This window comes from Xiphias gladius, chromosome 23 (genome assembly GCF_016859285.1).
Source record: "Xiphias gladius isolate SHS-SW01 ecotype Sanya breed wild chromosome 23, ASM1685928v1, whole genome shotgun sequence".
NCBI lineage: Eukaryota > Metazoa > Chordata > Actinopteri > Istiophoriformes > Xiphiidae > Xiphias > Xiphias gladius.
The window spans coordinates 6,744,662-6,765,770 of record NC_053422.1 but is presented as its reverse complement, the minus strand read 5'-3'; the positions used below and the strand labels follow the sequence as shown (position 1 = coordinate 6,765,770).

At 41.6% G+C, this 21,109-nt stretch overlaps 1 protein-coding gene across 9 annotated transcripts in view; it reads left to right on the top strand.

Annotated features, from left to right (window-relative positions):
* Positions 1–677: 677 nt before the first annotated feature.
* The window catches only part of rxfp1 (relaxin family peptide receptor 1), a 63,888-nt gene continuing 43,456 nt past the window's right edge, over positions 678–21,109 (top strand). For 4 of the 9 annotated variants that reach the window (XM_040119927.1, XM_040119928.1, XM_040119935.1 and 1 more), the window contains exons 1-2: positions 1,272–1,550; positions 7,191–7,328. In XM_040119927.1, coding sequence (XP_039975861.1) covers positions 1,508–1,550; positions 7,191–7,328 — 181 coding nt within the window. In that variant the 5' untranslated portion in view covers positions 1,272–1,507. Of the gene's footprint in view, positions 774–926; positions 1,036–1,271; positions 1,551–1,815; positions 1,883–4,750; positions 4,801–4,900; positions 5,033–5,585; positions 5,624–7,190; positions 7,329–21,109 lie in introns of those variants that run through there. The other 5 variants (XM_040119931.1, XM_040119930.1, XM_040119926.1 and 2 more) reach the window with 5 other exon arrangements.

Sequence of the window (21,109 nt, the reverse complement as noted above, 5' to 3'; positions counted from 1 at the left end):
GGTTGCTTTTTACACACCCAGCAGACCTGGAGCAACATTAGCTTTTATTTGAGTTGTGTTCCAACATTCATTCTTTCTTTTAGCTCTGTTTTTACTCTCCACCAACTGCCATGGAATAGCCGGCTCTTTAGCAGCTACATGCTCCGCTATGTCCACTTTGTCTGTCTGCTGTCTGGCGATGTGCAGACGATATACAGTGGGTTTATCTGAGCCATCTGTGAAGGCGCCTGCTTCGGCTGAAAACGAGACCGAACCAAAACGGCGAAGCTACGAGCCACGAAACCGAAACAATGAGCCGAAAGACAGTAAAATGTTTCGCGGAGCCGGGGAGAATTGCAGAATTGTGCGATAATTCTCTGCGGGTTCTCTACTGTGAATGGACTAATACTATCAAGTGCTCCTATGATTCATTGTTAAAACTAAATTATTGAATAGCACAGATTAAAAGTCTTCAGGCATTTTCACTTTCTGTCCTTTGCTTTAACGGACTTCTGGTAAAAGTTCTTCTAAACCAGGACTGAGAGCTTGAGAAGCTGGAATACAGGCAAAAAGACTGAGTAAAGTTATTGTTGGGGAAGGAGTAGGAAGAGCCAGCAAGCACTAAACCCCGGGAATGGGATTTCAGGCACGGATCACCCCTGCCTGTTAGAAGTCTTTTTATGTGAACACCTGTAAACGGTAACGAGGAAAAACCCCTAAGTGAACCGAGTTCACCCTCTGAACCTGTTCTGCCGCTGATTGCTCTGAGGAGCACAGGAACAACGTTCTCTCAGGTGATCACGGATTGTTGCATCCTCTTGGAGAATAAAACATGAACGCTGCCCCAGGCTTACTGAAACTGAAGAGCTTGTTTTTGCAATGCTCCTCTGACTCTCGGAAACACGCGCGGTGAAAGGGGTTTACATGTTGATTGTGCTTTTGTGTAGCATCACGCAGGGGGGGGGCTGATGCACGGCACCTGGAGCGTTTCGCCAGTGACAATGGGCACCTGATGAACGCGAATCAGCGGAGCACTCGATGGCCAGCAGCGGTCAGGTGAGTTTCGCCGTCCTTACGTTATAGCCCAGGTTTTCCCTCTTCGTCAGCACACACACACACACACACACACACACACACACACACACACACACACCGCCCCTCTCCCCCCGTCTGCCCCTCGCTCTCACCCCTCTCTGCGCGCGCTGCACCTATGCTGCTCCTGCCGCCGCCGCCGCTGCCGAACCGCTGCTCGTGCGTCAGACGATGGCAGCTGATTATTTAGACCCGCCACCCCGCCGAGCTGCCCGCAGTCCGAACCGACCCGGCGAGGCTGCAGCCGCGCGTTTTCTCCGCGCTCTGCACCACACGCGAACAAACTTTTGGTGACTAAATATACGCGTAATATATAATTTATTCACTTATTTGCGCACAGTTTCCCTCCAGGTCTGGACGAGCAGCCGAGGATACCTCCGCTCCCTCTCCATTGACACAAGCCGCGCGATTTTTCACTGAAACTTCGAGAGGTACGATGCAAGTTTTCGTGGCCGTGATATTCGCCTTTGGAGTGTCGGGTAAGTTCAGCAACTCCCCTTTTGTGATCACATTATGGACTCGTTGCAGCTCTACCTTTTGCCTTTTTTTTTTTTTTCTTTTTTCAAATTTAACATTGAATTTCCCTACACATAAGAAGTGGCCTCGACGGTGACTCCAAGGCCGGATCTCTGTTTAATCTGAAATCGACGGGGATGTGAGACACTTCTGAGCTTGTTTGTGCCGAAACGGTGCCGCTGCACCGGGACGATTACCTCTGTAATTTGCTCAGTAAAAATCTGTGTACCGGCGCGGAAACGCCGGGGAGCCGTCCTAACGTTTTCAAGGCAACACTTGTGCCACCTGCTATCTGGTAAATGCCTGAATATTGTTAGTAATATGTTTGGAAGAGATTCTTGTCGGTGGGGGAGGCATCTCACAGGTGGCTTTGTCATTCTGCTCTGAGATATCTTCAGCTGCAGACTGTTAAACTGTGGAAAATCTGATCCAAACACAGAATGCGCTCCCGTGTCACACTAATGCGTAGCAATATGGGGCCCTGTAATTTCGGCGTTTTGGCGTGATGTGGCTACATCTCATTATATCAGCCCTAGATCCTCCCCTTGCAGCTTCTTCAAGGTCCGTGGCAGCGCTGCATCAGTCGCCCCTGCAGCAGTAAATCGTGTGAGCTGCATCCCCCTTCTGAGGGGCAAGTGCGGGGCAGGAAGCTCCGCGCGAAGCCCCGAAGGGATGGTGCACAAACACCGCCGCGTCTCCTCCGCCAGCGACGTGTCACTGCCGGAGCTGAACAAAAATGGTGCCTGGGGTCCACAGGGAACAGGAGCCTCGATTCGGCCGGTGCATGATTGCGTCCTCGCAGACCAAATTTGAAAAAATCAATCGGTTTACGCTGGAAGTCAAAATTATGCACAGCTCTGCAAGATATAATAGAAATTCTAATCACATGCGCCGTAAAGATGAAGTTGCAACAGACTAGAGAAGGTTCTGAGCAATGGAGTCTGGAGACTGATGTGTACTTTGGAGGTCTTCAGCGATAATTGTATTCATCAGTTTGGCCGAAGACCAACTTTATTGCATTTTCTCAAACTTTAAAACTTTGGTATCAAATGGGGCTATTTTTTCCTAGTCGACACATTCAATCGCACACCCATGGTGTATACTGCACGGGTCAAGACAGGAATCTGATGCACAGCTGGTGTTCGCTTGCGTTTTTAGCCAGAACCCTGCGTCCAGGATCTGAGGAGGAAAGAACAATTAAAAACAGAAACTTGCCCTACTGTGTGCTGCCCTCGTGAAAAGTGGATCTCCTGCAGGAGGAAGCAGCCCAGAGAGATTCTGCTTTCTGGTGATGTCTCAGTATAACAGACCCTAGGCTGCTCTTCAGAAGCTCACAGAGGGACGCCCTGGAGATCTGTAGGACCCCGATTCACAGTCAGTCTGCAGTCCGCCTACTGCTGAGCGTCCGTGGCCGACCATCGCCCGTGACCTTTGCCACACGCCTGGCACTGCTGGCTCTAGTCACCCCTTATCGGCCTCTCTTTCACTGACTCAGAGATAGAGGAGATATCTGTCTGCCCAACCTGGCGAATCGTGGTTACCACTTGTATTTACACTCTCTGTGGCATTTTCCTTTTTTCCTCAGACTTACCATATTTGTATTTCATACTCCAGGCAAGACTGATAACGAGTGGCAAAAAATACTGAATATTTATGGCTGAATCCCAGTGCCTTGAAGTCAGGGAACGTTTTCCCGTGGGGATAACGAAAGTTCATCAGAAAAGTTTGTTTTGTCTGTCTTTTCAGGAAGTATTTTTGGATCATGAATACAGATGATGATGAGATATTTCCCCTTTACGCAAGACACAACATACATGCACGTCGGCCGTGGCCTTTGCAGTGTGTCCAAGTTCAACTTTTTAACAGAGCATTTCAGTAGCCCGTCTTTTTCAGCATCAGTCAGCACAGACCCTACAGTGTGGGCCCTTGGATTATGAAGCTGGTGGCCCAGCAGTGGCCCAACAGTCAAATTTGAGCTCGCTGTAATCTCTACTGCACTAGTAACTTTTAATTAGTGAAATTTGTTAGGTTATTTTTTTTGTTTTTTTGTTTTTTTAACATACTGTAAAGCAGGAAATGAATATATATATATATATATATATATATATATATATATATATATATATATATATATATATGTATATATATATATATATATATGTATGTATATGTGTTTGCACACATATGCGTGCATTATGTGTGAGAGCGATTGGTATTGGCATACAGTGAGCCGCCCTTGAACTTTTGGTGATTCAGGTTCCTTTATCGTATATCTATGCTTCACTATGGTCTTATGATGATTATATGACTTGTATTTGTGGTCAAATTATGTGTGGCTGACGTTTGTGCAGGTTGGATGGGGCAATAGTTGAGTTGTGATTGGGAGGGGGGGGCATGAAAAAGTGGGGCCCTCGGTACTTTAATCCGACCCTGGTCACGCGCATTGTCCATCCCACACACTAGGGATGTCTGCCTCTAAAACAATTCATCCTTTGCCAGTAATTCACCGGTTTGTACTCCAGGCAATGGTGATTTATTTGGCATCTGTTTTAGAAGATAGATGCCTTGAAACATCCTCCCATCTGGCTTGGAGGCAAAATTAGTGTTATTCATTAGTTCGGCTCCTGACCGCTGGGTATTTCACAGTTAAGTGCCGGCACTTAACTGTGACCTCACCACTGTAAATATGATGCCTGTCTAAGCACAGCCGGTAATGGATGGCGATCTCCCGGGCTTTATTTGAAGCCATATTACTTTAGAAGAAGAGTGCACGACCTGCTATCAGAATAGACCTAGATATACTATCTTACAGGTGAATTATTACCTTTGTGACAAATGTTAAAAGGTGTCACCAGTTTTAAGTGTAGGTGGAGACATTTGTAGCGGCAGTTTTCACTTTTGCTGCCAGTCAAGAAAGACCATCAGTCATGTTCATTCCTGAAAAATGTAACATAGTCAGTCGCAAAGCTCACCTATAAATGCAGTTGCAGTGGATGATGCTGATTTTGACATTTGTAAATGTGGAATAGTGCCTCAGATCATCTGCTTGCACTTTTTCTTTTTTCTTTTTTTTTTTTTGCAAACTTGGAAATTATTTTAAAATCACGCCCACTCATAAATACTGTGCCGCCTGATTTTAGGTAAGCAGCAGTAGAAGTTCAGTATTGGCCCGACTAACAACGGGCGGAGTAAAGGAAACGTCCTACATCTAAAGTGAGAGCTTGTGCTGTCGTCCATGGGTGGATGGAAAAATGCATGAAGTGGCATCACAAAAATTGCACAGCGTTAAGTTTGTGACCTACTGTGCTTCCAGGCATGGCTGATCATGCTGACTGTTAATTGTGTAACGCCTCGACGGCACTTTAATTTCCATTGGCTGTCTCCAATGGATTATGGATTATTACTGCAGCTGGAGGTGCCTCCTCTACGATTGGTTTCTACTTAGGTAAATGACTGTCTTTTTCAAAATTAGTGAGTTAAGCGTGCAGTCCTTGGTCCTTGCCTCTTCTCTACCTCCAAAATCTAGTGTTTATTTATTTATTTATTTTTGTTTGTTTGTTTGTGCTCTTTTGTTTTGTTTTTTGAGGGGCATTTCTGCCTTTATTTATTATTGACGGCGACAGTGGAGAGCGACAGGAAAGGCAGGGGAGTTTTATTGTTCACCCCCTGGTGGCTGGTGGTTTAAGTTGCGGACCATAAAACACAACATCCGCAGTTTGACTCCAGTCAGGGACCTCTGTTGCATGTCTTTCAGCATCTCTTCCCTCATTTCATGCCACCTCTTCCCTGTTGACTCACTAAAAAGGTTCATGAAATGCCCAACAAATTGCCTAAATTATTGTTGATGCTTGAATATATTCCCACCTGATGTCACTGATGTTTGACATATTATTATAACAACCCACCAAGGAAATCGAGGCACATCACCAGATGTTTTCTTTGAAAGAACCGTGAGAGTGAAATTATTTCTCGATGTTTGTTTGTTTGTATTTTTGCAGTATACAGGATGTTAAGACCGGATGACTAAAATATTAAGGTAGATATGCAGGTTTTTTATGGTAAAAGCAGTCATTTCGTTCTCTTAAAAATCTGCAATTTTATTGGAGTGAGTGTTTTTATCAGGGGGGGAATCTGTATGTATGCCCCCAAGAATAAGATGTGCCGTTGGAGGAAATTGTATCATTTTACAGGAAATGAAAGTGTGACATTTTGATATGAAAATACTTCAAAATGCATGTTTCTCACACATACAGTATATCATATATTTATACACGGCACAACGTATGCCTGGAGACACAAACGATACAGGAAAAGATATATTTGATGTAATGGGAGCCTGAACTCAACTTCCAACAGGAATTTTACTCGCACCTTCGCCGGAAAGAGCTGAGTTAAAAATTCAGAGTTAAAATTCAGCTATCGTATTTTTCTAGTCAGAAGCAGGTCAAAGGGCTTTGAGGACCTGGCAGGATGATGAATTGTTTATCAAGGCCGAATACTTGTTGTACAAAGAACATAAATATGTGCAAAACGATGAGTCATTACAAATGATTAAACTGCAAGCAGTTTTACCTTACAATTTCATCTGGTGTTTTACTATAGGCAGTAAAGTTATGCCTTTTTGATTCTAACGAAATAATTGATTCTGTAATGTCATCAACTCTAAAATATGTCAGTAACTTGCTCGGCTTGTAATGAAGCGATACAGCGTGTCACGTGCGTATGTGACGTGACGCGTTTAGTTTATCTCCCACAAAATAATTGTAAGGGTATTTACATTCCACTGTCCAAAACGATGGTTACAGTGTGATGCACAACTACGAGACTTTAGTGGAGACTTGTATTTTTCGAAGTTGGACATGACAGTCGCAGAGTACTTCGTAAGGGTCCAGGAAGCGTTACGAAAAACAGGGGCTGGCGGGGATATGACACAGTCGCACATAGTTGAGTACAAAAGATGAGAGAACTAGGATTGGGACGTAACCTGATCAGTGATTCAACATGAAGCCAGACTATTAAATGCCTCGTACATGATTAGGCGAATCATAAATCCTGTTCTTCTTCTTGAATACCAGGGCAACCATGCCAGTATAGGCCTAACACTACTGTAGTAATCTACAGCTGGCTTGTCATTAGCCTGTCTGCTTTATTTTGAACCAGAGGCGTGATAGGGCAGATTCACGACGGCACATGAATAAGGAATTTCACTTGAGGGATGAGGGAATGAGTAATTTTCTCTTCCGGCTTGCATAGCAAATGAAGTCTCTTTTACATTTACCACATTCGTCAGTCTGTACTGTTTGTTGCTACGTCTCTGCATAATTCAGACTCTGAAGTTAAGTACAACAGTAGCCATAAAAGACTGTTGATTTAAAGAAACCCAGCAGCTCGCCATGCGCAAAGAGCCGCTCCCTGAAGCACTGATGGAGCCCACTGACACGGGTGTGGACAAAAGCATACAGAAGCTTCCCTGATGAGACGCACAGACTCTGCATATTTGCCGAAATGTTTAACAAGGGCTCTCGATGTGTCCCTCGCAAAGACGAGTGGCAGAAGTGTTACATGCCGTAATCATATTCTTGGATTTTATGCTTTGTTTACAGCACTCAATATCACAGAGGAGAAGGCGGCATGCCCCCTTGGGTATTTCCCCTGTGGCAACTTGACCATGTGTCTCCCTCAGCTCCTGCACTGCAACGGCATCGATGACTGTGGAAATCAAGCGGATGAGGAGAACTGTGGTGAGTCACCGTTTCCACTCGAACAAAGGTTAATATGACCACGTGCTGTATAACCTCGTGCCTACATCTGCAACGTACCAGCTCTGCGCGGCATAATAGTTGGCATGCGCGCTGAAAATGGACTCTCTACAATCATTTTAAAGAGTAATTGTTCCCATTATTGAGCTAAAACAGACCATTTGATCCTTTATAATGTCTGCAGTGAAATACAAGCACGGGCTGCATTAACAATGTGAATTTCCTAAATGTGTAACACTCATCTTGGGGGGGGGGGGGGATGCAAATCTAGGGACGCATTATTCGGCTCTGCCACTTGGATGAGGAGAACGTTATTCGGCTCTGCCGAATAATGCGTCCCCACAGGAATCAAAAGCGGTAATGAGTAGGCTACATGTTTTTGCCCATTTTAGCTTGACAGCGTGAATTTCAAACATCTATCACTCACTTGGTCTGACAGCGGCGACAGCTATATTCAGCTGTATGAAAGACAGACCCTTTTTCTTTTCTGTTTTCTGGTCATTTAAAAAAAAAAAAATTTTATGCAAAATAGACCATTTTTTAAATTTCCCGCATCCTTTTGACCATGAAAAAAAAGTCTTTTTTATTAATGCCATTTTAATTTTTTTTTTTTTGCTTTTTAACACCCGTTTCTGAAAGGAAAATCAAATGACTAAAACATACACAGACCATTTACACTAAATCCACTTTTTTGAGTTAATACATTATATGTACGTTCATTTTATTATACTATCCCTTGATTCTGGTCCCTGTCTATGTCCATTCCAGTGGTTGTTATTTGCCTATTTCCATAGAAACTCAAGTAATCCACCATGTAGACAAAACACATCTGTGAAAAATGATGTTGTCTCGTGCTCCGCATCCCTGAAGTACAATGCAGCGGATTTAGTACTTTACCGCTTATTAACATCCCATACAAGCAGTCTGTCACTCCCCGTTGTGTCTAATGCATCTGCTGAAGCCTCGCTAAGCTAGGCTCTGGACCACCATCTTAGCCCGCTGCGTAGGCGGAGACTCGGGGAGACTCAAGTCACTTGCCACTGCTTTCAGTGTCGGGTACTAGTGAGACGTCTCGGGTCGTGCGAGTGAGACTTGAGCCGCCACAAGGCCGGTGTCGACATCAAAGCAAGAGTAAGGATGTAACTAGGGTCCTGTGAACTCTGAGTCCACCAGATGTACAGGACTGAGACGCATCTGGTGTAGACAGTCAGGGAAGGACAGGGGGACAGTGGGGCAATCTGACAGAGTTGCGAGGGTGGGCGGAGTGTCAGTGGTCTTGCAGTAACCATGGGGTGGAGGTCTGGGTCAGGGTGTTAATGCTTTTCTTTTTTAATTTGTTAAGCGGGCATTTGAATGGGGTGTGAAGTTGCTCCTTAAGTCGGTTTAAAACCACAGTAGACGTAAATATATATATATACGCAGTGTATTTTTAAAAATGCATAAATTTACATATTAAGAGTTACCAAAACAAATTCAGCTATTGCTTTTGAAATCCGCTAGTTTGCTTTTCTGTCACGCACCTCAGAGGTCTGCATGGGTCCAGTTTTACAAACCCGCACCAGTCCTGCAACTGCAAAGCGCAGCACAGTACCTGACTTGACCCATGCCCGAGTTTAAATAGGCCCAGAGCTGTGCTGGTGCCATAGGCAGGCTGTGAGCTTTCCTAAACGCTCTTTAAAAATCCAATTATGTGGGTAATGATAAATATAAAAGAATGCATCACTGTACATTTTTTTTTCATTTCTATTTCTGCTTTTCTTTTGTCTCTCCTGTTAATTTCGCCCATGACTTAATCAGTTTTTACCCCAAAGTAAAAAACCTTGACTTGTTCAATTCCTGAAAGAAATTATCCTGTGTGTGTGTGTGTGTGTGTGTGTGTGTGTGTGTGTGTGTGTGCAACTGCACGACTCTAAGGGATATTGTGCCAATAACAGCGGAGCTATTGTTAACAAAATAAAATACAATTTCACTGCGAGGGGGAAAACAAAAAATTACGGTAAAAACTATATACTATGGCAACAGTATGGCACCACTTCAAAATGGTAACCTCACCTCTGCTGATCTGCAGCTCCAGTTTGTGAAAACAAGATTACGCATGACTGATTTCCTGAATTTGTCTTGAGCAGACCACACATCAGTGACGACTCCTGTGTCCTGAAAACAAGTGCAGCTTGTGAAATAGCTGTCAAATTACAATGAGTGGCATTTATACAGTGAAATCCCCCTGACTTCTGTCCATTCCCCAGGCTCTCGTTTAGTCGTCCCACAGGAAGAATTATGATCTGATGGCAGCTGTTTGGCCCATAAGTGCTGGAGCCAATTCACTGCCCTTTTATATTAACAGAAAAAGTGCAGTTTCCTGTCTCCAGCCGTATTCAGCAGTATTCCATCACAAATACCATATTAGTGCATTGCTGTCTAACAGTGTTAGATCACAGACACGTTTACTCATTAAGTAGCCATTTCTCTGCGCTTGTTTATCTTTGAATAAAGTTTCAAATCCCCGTTTTACAAACGCGCGCAGTCCCCCTCTCCTAGTTTCCGCGGCACAGTACGCTCACACATAGCAAAGCGAACATCGCAGCGGTGTAGTAACATTTTACTACACTGTAAAAAACAGACTTTTTAGGAAAGACTTCGGTCACTTATCAGAGTGTAAACTGAGCCTCAGTAAGAGCGAACTGGTGTCCCTTAAAGGGGCCGGAAAAAATTTCCCTCTAGGTAACTTAGCATTTAAGGTTGTTCAGAATAGTTTTACTTATCTTGGCGTGCACGTCACAAACAGATTTGAAAATCTTTTTCAGGCAAATCTTTTCCTTTTAAACCATATTTAGTGGAGGGTGGGGATCTTTCTTTTCTACTTTTGCAGTTACATTCTTGTCCCACATTCTCTTTTGGGGTTTTGTCGGTCTTATCCGTTTTGCTTTTACTCCTACTACATAACTAAGTGGGATTATTTTGTAAATGCTGGACATTAAATAAGTTGTTGAGTTAGCCTTTGTTCCTTAATGCAGACAAATCCGTCAAACTCCGTGTTGGTGACTGATTGAGCCAGCCCATTTTAAAAAACACAAACAGCATTATTCTGTCGTTATGGGCTTTTGACACAAGACTTTAACGGTTTCTTGGTTCCTTAATTTTGGAAGTGTTTTAAAGATTGAAAAGGTGGAAATTTCTCCAACTGCCTCTCTGTCATGCACTCCTGCTGAAAATAGCAGCCTGCCTCGGGGGTGTGAGAGGCACTTGAAGACTGTGATCAGCTGCATGCATCTGGTGAGTAGTTTAGACAGAACAAGCACGATGGGAGAGCCTGATATTCGCACTGAATCGCTATTTCATTACCGCCGCGGTATTCAGTCTGGCATTGCCCTCTTCCTAGCCTCAAGGGGGAAGATTGTGTATGCAGCTGATCTGATGTCACTTGCAGTCAACAAACATTAAAAGGGGGGAAATCTGTTATTAAAAAAAAAAAAAAAATCTTTTTTTTGGAAAATAGGCATTTTTTTTCTTCATTATAAATCACAATGTTCAATACATAACAGGACATTGCAAAAAATAAATAAATAAATAAAAAAAAAGAGAAGGGGTAAGATCAGAACTACTACAGCGCTTGCTGTAGTAGTTACTAATTTGAACCCTTCATGAATTTAATAGTTAGATAATAATCGATTTGTTAGCATTCAAAAATCTGCAGCTCCTGTGAAGGTGCACCAGGCGCACAGCATATGTACAAGAATATGTCATGATAATCAGTGGTCTTTCCCTTCCCTCAATGATATCCACCCCATGCCCCTTCAGATGTCATCCTTCCAACTTTTTTAGCTGTAATTTCGACTGTCTCCTCCTGTGATGGTGCAGTAAACTGCTGTATGGCCTCAGTTTAACCCATCCCATAACGTTTATACCTGTCCAGACAAATGGAGTGAACCACACTACATGCGGTTAACCAGGGTATGTTGTTTGGTTGGGATGTTTTAAAGTTTGAGTTCTTGCAAGCGTCAGTGTGATTTGTGTTAGGTTTTTTACTCCGTAAAAGTTCTGGTTTCACTTCAGCTCCCTACTTTGAGAGGTGGATAGTGACTCAGAGGTCTAGAACCAGGTGAACAACGAGAGGTCATCCTCAGTGAAATGTGTTTTACATGTTGAGCACCGGGGCATCATATCAGAAATTTTGGCAAATCCTCCTTTTGCTGCATTCAGAGCCTCGCCCTCAGAGAGCCTTCCGTGTGCACTCTGACTTAAAGCGTGTTGCAGTGTTTATGACTGAAATACTTGTCCACGACAGTGAAAATAAGCTTAAATTCAGACATTGACTCACCCCGGTACCCTTTATACACTCCCGCTAAAAAGTTTCAGAACACCCCCAAATAATAAAAGGGTTTGGTCACCAGAAACTGAAAAATCATGTACAGTTTCATATAAAACAGGCCTTTTTCAGGGATTAAAACATTGGTTAACTTTAAGCTTTTCTGCAGGAAGTAAATTAAGCCCTGAAAGTTAATGCAAACAATTCCTACAGGTGCCCCAACTTTTGTTGATTTACTTTCAAACCCTCTGTCTGTACAAAGGCAGTGTCGGAACAAACTGTGTTAATACACCCTCTGATGCACTATTAGGACAATACTGTACCGCAGGAAGTAGGACTGTACATTGGTTTCAGAATGGTGAGGAAAAGGCAAGGAACATAGGAAGACAGACTGGCTGGTCAGAGGTTCATCCTACAGCAAGATAATGACCCAAAACAGTAGAGGAACAGAACTAGACGGTGGCTTCACAGGATAGAAGACCAGCACAGCCTCCAGACCTGAACCCCGTGGAGCTGGTTTGGGATGAACTGGACAGAAGGTGAAAGCAAAGTGACCTACAAGTGCAACACATTCTTGGGAACTTCTGCAACAGTGTTGGGATGAATTTTCCAAACCATGATTGATGGATTCCATTTTAGAAAGAAAATCACGAGTGTGTTGGGCTGCTAAATGAGTCAAAAATTTAGATAAAATGTAGTTCAACAAGAAGATTCTGTGATTCTATGTTTTTAAAATCTCCAATTGTTTATTTGTTCTATAATTTAATTTCAGAAACAATTATGTTACTTTAAATAACAGCTGGAAAAATTGAACTGTGGTGAGGTTGACTTTTTTTTTCTTATTGAAACACCTCGACAAATATTGGATTTATTGCCATGAAATTTTGCACAGACATTCACGGTACCCAGAGGATAAATTGTAATCACTTTGGTGACACCGTGACTTTTACCTCTACTGTCACCATCGAGTCAAAATTACATTTTGTCCAGTTCTTTGGTTTAGGACCAGATACTAGCAAAAGCAATGACATTTCTTTGTGTTTAGTGCTAAAATGGTGAACATGCTTTTTAACCTTTGAGAAAAGGCCAAACAGTACTCTTGTATGGTTCGTCATTGATTTTCAGTGTGTATGAATATATATAATATATACACACACACACACACTTGCCACACAGCACCTACATGCATAGGGCAGAAGAGACAGGCTGAAAATCAATTACGAGCCAAAGAAGAGTACTGTTTGGAACTGCTATTTTTAACCTTTTGAGAAAAGGTTAAAAAGGTAAATTGAGTGGAAAAATAGAATAGAATTGAATGCCTTTTAATATCAAAGATATTTACATTTGCACATTTCCTCACTGAATGGAATGGCTGTTCCAGTTGTTAGTCCTTTGGTGTGGAGAGTAATGATGATGTTGGGGGGGGGGTACAGTGTTTTGTGGAGTTCAGTTCAGTGATGGCTCAGGGGTTAAAGCTGTTTTAGCCTTGAAATGTGGGTCTTTGAGGCCCTGCAGCGCCTTCCAGATGGCAGCCGAGAGAGGAGATGATGATGACAGAGGTGATTTGCAACCTAAAGAAAGCTGCTGGCTCTGCGGAGGCAGCCTGATCTGAAGGGGTCTTCCAGTGAGCGCAGGGGGAGTCCAGTTATTTCCTGGGCTGTGTTTATGACTCTTTAGTTTTCCTAAATGTCCTTGGAAAGTGAAGCCGCTGTTGAGACTTTTTGACCAGAGCAGTGGAGTAGAAAGTTGAAGCTTCTTTTCCTTTGATGTTTAGAGGAGAGAGGTCCTCATGGTGTCTCCTAAAGCCTATGATGAGTTCTTTGGTTTTTTTGATGTTCAGCGATAGAGTCACTAGTAGTTGCGTGATGGTATTTCTGAAGATTGCCTTGCAAATTTTGACCTATGACACAAAACTGATTAAACACAGAGCTCCGGTTATGATATTGGATACTATCCTCTGACTTCATCATTGTCCTTCTATATCGAATTTTACTCTCCCCTGTGTTGGCGTAAAACTAGCTGACATTGTTTTATCCCAGTGGAGGATCCAGCATAACAGGATTACATTTAATCAATACACAGTATTTTCACAGCAGTTCTTTAAATTTCAACCTGAGGGTGTAATTCCTGGAATCAGCATGTTTGAAAAAGCATGGTAAACTCGCAGTGTATGTAGCTATACGATGCTATAGCTTCTTCAAATGTAAAACCTGACACCGAGTGCCTCCCAACATCGTGGCTTCATCAACCAAGGAGTTCACAGAAAGCGTCTGTATCGCCATCGCCAGTTAAGCTGACAAGATATTGAGTCAGATGTTATCACAATTGATGAGAGCGGGGCAACTACCTAGAACTTGGCAAAACATGCTGAGATACACGAAATGAGTGATTCATCATCATCTTTATTTCACATAAAGAACAGTCCATTTATCTGCGTCAAATCTGACTTGCTTTTATTAAAATAACTAATTTAACGATGTTGAACGTTTTTGAAAGCATACCAATATTAATGTGCACCTTTTTGCCAACAACTTTCCTTAGATAAGATAATATAAACCTTTTATTGTCCATTAGATTTGCATTAAATCTAAATTTCAATCATATTACCTTGACTTCTGCTATTTTCACTGTGCCGTTTCGGCAGCCCTCCAGATGATGAATGACTGCAAAACCAAGTGACCTGGAAGTTTGTGCAGATGCACAAATCAGAAGCACAAATATCTCTCTAAACGTCACAGAATGTCAGAGCTGCAGGGGGGCTGGTGTGGCATATGTCACTTGAACGGAAGGTTTAAAACGTGTGTGTGTGTGTGTGTGTGTGTGTGTTTGTGTCAGCTTTGAGTGTACGGAAGTGGTGCGTGTGTAAAGGGATGAAGGGGGATCATTTCCTTGCTTTGATGGAGTGTATAAAAGAGAATAAAGTTTCACAAGAAGAGATAAGGAACGAAAATACCTCCAAGCGCTTTAATGACTTCGGAGGGATTCATAAATAAAATCCAATTCATCAGTGCAGTTTGATGATTGTTAATGGAAATGTAAGTGTTCAAGATACATAGCGGATCTTTGTTTTATGACATTGCTAACTTATTAATAGTAGCTGCTTTCTTAATAATGTAGTACGGTTTTCCATCGCAAAGCAGAACACACTAAAAAAAAATTTTTTTTAACTTACATCAAAGTCTGTTGACATCATCATTGTACCTTGCATTACCCATTTTGTTGTATAGTGGTTTTGTTGTTGTGGTGAAGTTTGATAACAGAATCATTTGTAAAAATATCAACAACGTCGTGTTGGTAACACCGGTAACACAACATCTGTGAGTTTGTGTGAGCTTCCAGTGACCGAAATCCGTTCCCCAAATCCTTTTAATTCAGAGAAACCCGCGGCAATTAAACAGAGTTTCAGATGTGTTGCTCAAGGATACACTATTAGTACAAATGACTGTGAAAAAGAGAGGTCTGACCTTTACATATTAATTAAACAACTGCAGCTTCTGTCTAATGTAAAAAAATCCTGTAAATCCTAATGATCCTGGTATTTTTTTTTCTACTCCCCTGAACTTTTTGAATAATTTAACAGTCACGCTGTCAAAGTGACCCAGAACTTTGGGTAAACCTTGAATAAACCTGGAGTTGCTCCAGGTTCAAAAGGAACCAAAAAAAATGTTGTGCGTGAATCCGTGTGCACAGATTACTAAACCGAGCGAACAGTTTAATAAACTAAGCGAAGGATTTACCACGCAACATTCAGATGAGGGATGTGTATATGCAAACATTAAGACTTCCAATGTGGCCTTTTGACCTTCCAGCATAAAGGGGGGGGGGGGGGACTACAGGACTACAGTGATCATCTGACTTTTCATCGAGCGCCATCATCAGGTCAGAATTTTCAGTCATCCAGCACTTTGGTTTATGACCAAATACCTGCAAAACTAATGGCATTCCCATCAGCCTCTGCTGTACATAGAGTTGCGAAGTGGGACGAGCTATTTCGGGCACCCCTGGTTCCAGGCCTAAAAGTCTCATTCATTTTTCCCATAGACAGTGTTATATGACTCAGTTTTGGAGCACTTCTATCAGCATGAAACTCTCCTGGTTAAATCATTAGTCCAAATGATGAACAGCTGGGTCACAAAATATGTGGTTCTTTGATGGAAAGGTACAAGGTACAAGCTTGTATACATAAAATATTTGGGGGAGGAGTTAACTACAACTTCCAAGATGCAATATCGACAAAAAACATCCAATCACTGAGCTTAAAATCCTTTCACATGTGCTGCTAATAGTAGGCGGGATCTTAAGATTACGCTGTGAAAACCCAATCTGCAGCTGAAATCAGTTCACTGTCGAATTCTTTCTCAGTTTTAATAGAATTGTCCCACATTTGTTAACAACTGCAACGACAAGGCGTTCTGAACTCCCTACGCTGAAAGTCTTGCTTCTGACTGGCCTCCTCGCCATAGTAACAAGACCTAAGGCTCATGGGTGCTGTAGTATTTAGACCCATCCGCCATGCCATGATGACAGACAGGATATGATTTTTTTCAGAAACAAAGGTGAAATACTTAAAACTGGTGAGGAAAAAATTGCAATGGGACTATACAATTGGGGAAAAAAGCAACTGTATAGCATTTAATGTTACTTAGCAAATGTTAGTATGCAAACACACTAAAAGAAGTTGGTGAACACTGTAAACTTCATAGGAACAATAAATCGCAAAACACACATGTCAAAATGTTACAGACAAAGCATGCATAGATGGCTGCCAGGGACAGGAAACTGTAAAATACTGCAACCGTCCATCACTGACTGCACTCTTACAGACCACTTCCTGGCCTGGGCAGCCTCCCCATCATGTGGAACGGTAATATGGGACAGTCTTTGGCTTACTCTTCCTCTCTGCCCCCACGACCACCACCGAGTCGCAATCTGTGCACAGAGTGACAGCCCTTTCTTTGGCTTTCTGCCAGTGGCTTTCACTGCACTGATGTAAGTGAGGGCAACACTGACAGAAATGATCTCGGTGCTGAACGGCTCCTGACTCCTGCGCACAACTAGGGAGTTTCCACCCTCTTCTCTCTGTTCTTTTACAAGCCCTTACTGGATGGAGTTTCTCTCGAGATGCTTGTTAGCAAGGTGAAGAGATGGGGAAAAGGTTGTCACTTATTACATATTTGCTTCTTGCCGTCCAGGGTTTCGTCAAACATAGCAGCAGTCTCTTGTGTGTCATTGGCAGTGGATTGGCTTCATAGCTCACAAGATTGGCTTTGGTCTCTGCCTCAGTTGCCAGCCAAAACTTTACTCCTAATCATCAGGTTTGGCTGGTGAATTGGGTGAAGGGGTTCCATAATTTTAAAAGGTAGCAGCTGTTCAGTCACTGTGATGTGGACATCGGGTTGGTTGGAGAAAATTGCTCGGAGGAGTTTGCGGTACTTTTTTAAAATCCCATACCATGAACATCAGTGCAGAGTTTTGTTTGACGGATGCACAGACCTAGAGCTTTGGTTACTTACAGAGAGAATTAATCATTTGTCCGAACCTATTTGTTTCCATCATCATGCTCGAAAATCAATTTCCCATTCAATTTCTGAGTAAACACAATGTTCAGAGGAGTCTTCAATATAACCCCGATCCTTAAGACCAAACAGCCTACTACTTTAACACTATCTGAGATGCCCTCTCAAATGCCTTGAAATAAAGCCAATAATTGGAATCATCTCTGCCATACACATCATTAAATGGTCAACAAGCTGTAGGATCTCTCCAGCCTCTTGGCTTTTATATGTCCTCAGCAATACCAACGCAAACAACAACCGCAGAAAAAAATTATATTCTGCATAGCAGCAAAATGCAATATAGCACGCATTCTTGAAAACGTATGACTTATCTGAGCAATATAATGATCTCTCCAAGAATGTGTGCAGAGTCTTTTGTTCCCGGTGTATTGCGGTTGTGCACGTTCCTTCTGAGTCATCCTTTCAGTGTGGCCTTAGAGTGACTTTGAAAAGTTTTGTGAAGGCTTTTCATATATTTTCATAAAGAACAGCATATATTGTATTCTGTGTTCATATGAATTCTCATAGTACTACAACTGGTTTGATTACCACGACCATGACTCCGGCAATTACTTATATGTATAACTTGTTTGGACATATAACAAATTTTGATTAATGTGTTTTATTTTCAAAGGCCTTTTGTTTCTTGTTTCTCATCATTCATCGGTGCCTTTTCTAAAGATTAATGTTAGTTTGTGTGGTCTATAATGAGATATGTTTCGGCAAAGAATATTGCACATGCCCCAAAAGAAAGTAATGAAAACATAGTAAATAACCATGTAGGCCCCAAACAAATTGATTTTTGAAAAAAGTTAAGGTTGTAGAAAAATGTAATTAATCATACAAGCTCTGACAAAGACTGAATGACAACATCATGAATGAGGCGGCCATTTCCAGCCCTGTGGGTTTAAATGACATTTACGTTCAATGTCTGTTTGAATGTGCTCTTCATTTTCACTGTATGATCTCATGGCTGTCTAACAACAGCATTGTAAATGTCTCTTCTGCTATCAGAAACTTAGTATAGATCTTTTGCTCCCGTTTTCACCAAACACTGCTGTTTAGTTGCCGTGGCTGACAACATATTTAGTCTCAATTTCCATTGTGGCCCTGGATTTGAAGGGGTTCCAAACACTGTATCAACATCGGCTGTTGATCAAAGTTTGGGGGATATCGAAGCCAGTAGACTCAGATATCTGAAGGGTGAAATGTCGGTTCTATCCAGACAATTGCTGAGTAAAGAGTACTTCACATATAGGCCCAAGGTGAAGAGGATCGAAACAAGGTTGCGCCGTTGTTTTTTATACTTTTGAGGGCCGAGAGTGAAGCATTGTTGAAGGAAAAAAAAGCTGGCAAAATCTTGCCACAGAGAGGCTCCTTGGTTTGATCGCAGCAAACAGGATGTTCCCTGTTTAAAAATATTGCACCCCTGTCCACTCACCACTGCTATTAGGAAAACATACTGTGTATATATAATATAACATAACACAAGACGCAAGAGTACATGGTTTTCCCAGATTTGATCCAGAATACAGCCTCTCCATCACAGACAAAATCACTCGAGAGGATATAATCATAAATTCATTTCTATATCAGAAGTGCAGTCTCTAACAAGTGAAATGTTACTTGACAATTATTTTACAAACGGTTGTGAAGCGACTGATCAGTTGAAGCGCCCTGATAGTCTCAGTAGCATGTATTTGTTTCGTGTTATAACTACAGAGTGGCCTTCTCCATGGAGTCAAACATCACAAAGTCTAAAAAAAATATTCTAATTGAAGACACTTCTGGTGTTGCTTAATTAAGCGTGCTTTTGTTCTAACACTGCAAAACAAGGAAAACAAATGGTGCAAACAAAAACAGCCTCTGAATTTGGTCCTTGATTTTCATAAAACCTTCATTATCCCATGTTAAGAATGTGCAGTCTGTAATTGGACTTGATGGTATGCTTACACAGCCAGTCTCTAAATAATGACTGTGGCTCAGTGTGATCTAATATTGTGCTGAGATGAGATGCTGTCGTTGTGCCAAATGAAAAGTGCACTGATTGAATTCCAGAATGAAACATCCTGAAAAAAATGGGTTAATTATTTCTTTAGTGTTGTTACTGGTTAAAATATACTCACTCAAGACCCACTATGCAAAGTATCAAGTCAATTAAAGTAACTGCTTGTAACGTAAATGGACTGGTAAATGGTTAATCCAGTCGAGAGGAGCAAAGTTCTTGCAAAATTTGAAGGAGGGAGTAGAGGTAGCTCTCCTTCAACAGAAGAAGTGGAGCATGAAAAACTTAAGAGGTGGAGATTTAAGGAGCAGTGTTCATCTTTATTTAGTCAAGGTTCTAAAAGTGGGGTAGCAACTTTAATCTCTGGTAAAATAAACTTTGAGTGCACATATAAAAATGAAAGATACTGATGGGAGATTTGTACTGGCCCGGGAATGTCTGCACAGTGTTTTGGTTAGTTCATAATAGCATTATGTTCGTGCTGCTCTGGGATCCGAATGGAAATTCTATAAACAAATCTTTGAATGATTCATCTCAGAGGTTCAGGGAGACTTTAATGTCAGACTTCACCGATCCTGGATACATCAAAACCTTACTACACAGGAGAGAAGAAAACGTCAAAAAATATGATATTGATGATGGCAGAGTTGGGACTCTCAGACATATTGAGGGATCTGAATCCGACAAACTGGGACTATACCTTTTTTCTCGCCTGCATTCTTTGTGTTATATTTTTTTCTTCAAAAAGATTTAAATGTGGTGATAAATCGCAATATTGGGACCATGGACTTGTCAGATCACACCTCAATTTCTAAGGATTCAACATTAGGTTCTGAAAAGAACAGCACTATCTGGAGGCTAAACGCAAGGATTCTAAAGGGGTGGATATAAAAGATTATCTTGATGAAGTGTCCCCACCGATTCTTTAGGATGCATGCAAAGCTGTTCCTGGGGGGAAAATTATAGGCTATTGTTCTAATTTCAAAAAACAGAGAGAAGAAAAATTGGATTGGTTACAAACAGAATTTAAAAAAATGACACATAATAAATACGTACATCAAAAGACAATGAATAATGAAATAAAAATGGAAATAGACATGAAAAAGAACGAATTAAATGAAATCTACTCAAATGACATAAAAAGAAAGCTGATCTTTGTGAAACAAAGATATTATGAAGTGGGAGGAAAATCGACTAAAACTGCTGGCTTACAATTTAAAACAAGCAGAGAACACAAGTTATAAAATAAAGAACCCTACAACAAATTCCATATACTGCAAATTACATAATATACAATATTTATTTGAAACTTTATGACAAAATTTATTTACTCAGCCCAAAATAGATGAAACAAAGATGGAAGCCTTTTTTTTTTTAAGCTGATAAAAGTGAGGAACAAAAAAAATAAGCTTGTAATTGGTGATTAGGGATGAAGAAATTAAAAGGGTAAAAATCAAATTTAAAACCCAATAGGGCAGCAGGACTGGGTGGTTTTCCTTCTGGGTGGTATATGGAAATTAAAGAACTGCTGACCCCTACAATGAAGGTCACATACAACCATATCCTCAAGACTGGCACAACCGCTCCCTCTTAGAGAGGAGCGGGGATTTCTTTGACACCAAAGAGAGTGAGGACAAACTTGAATGATGGAGTTATCGGCTGGTCAATGTATTGAAGCAAGATTATCAGATCTTTACCTACATTCTGGCAGAAGAAAATTGAGAAAATCCTCCCCCAGGTAATAAGTCGAGATCAGACAAGTTTTATTCAGCAAATACAGACACGAGACAACATTCACCAAACACTACATGTGATTAAACGTATAGTAATTAATAAACCCCAGGCACTATTATTGAGCCTTGAAGCAGAAAAACGTTTTGTTCAAGTCAATTGGGAG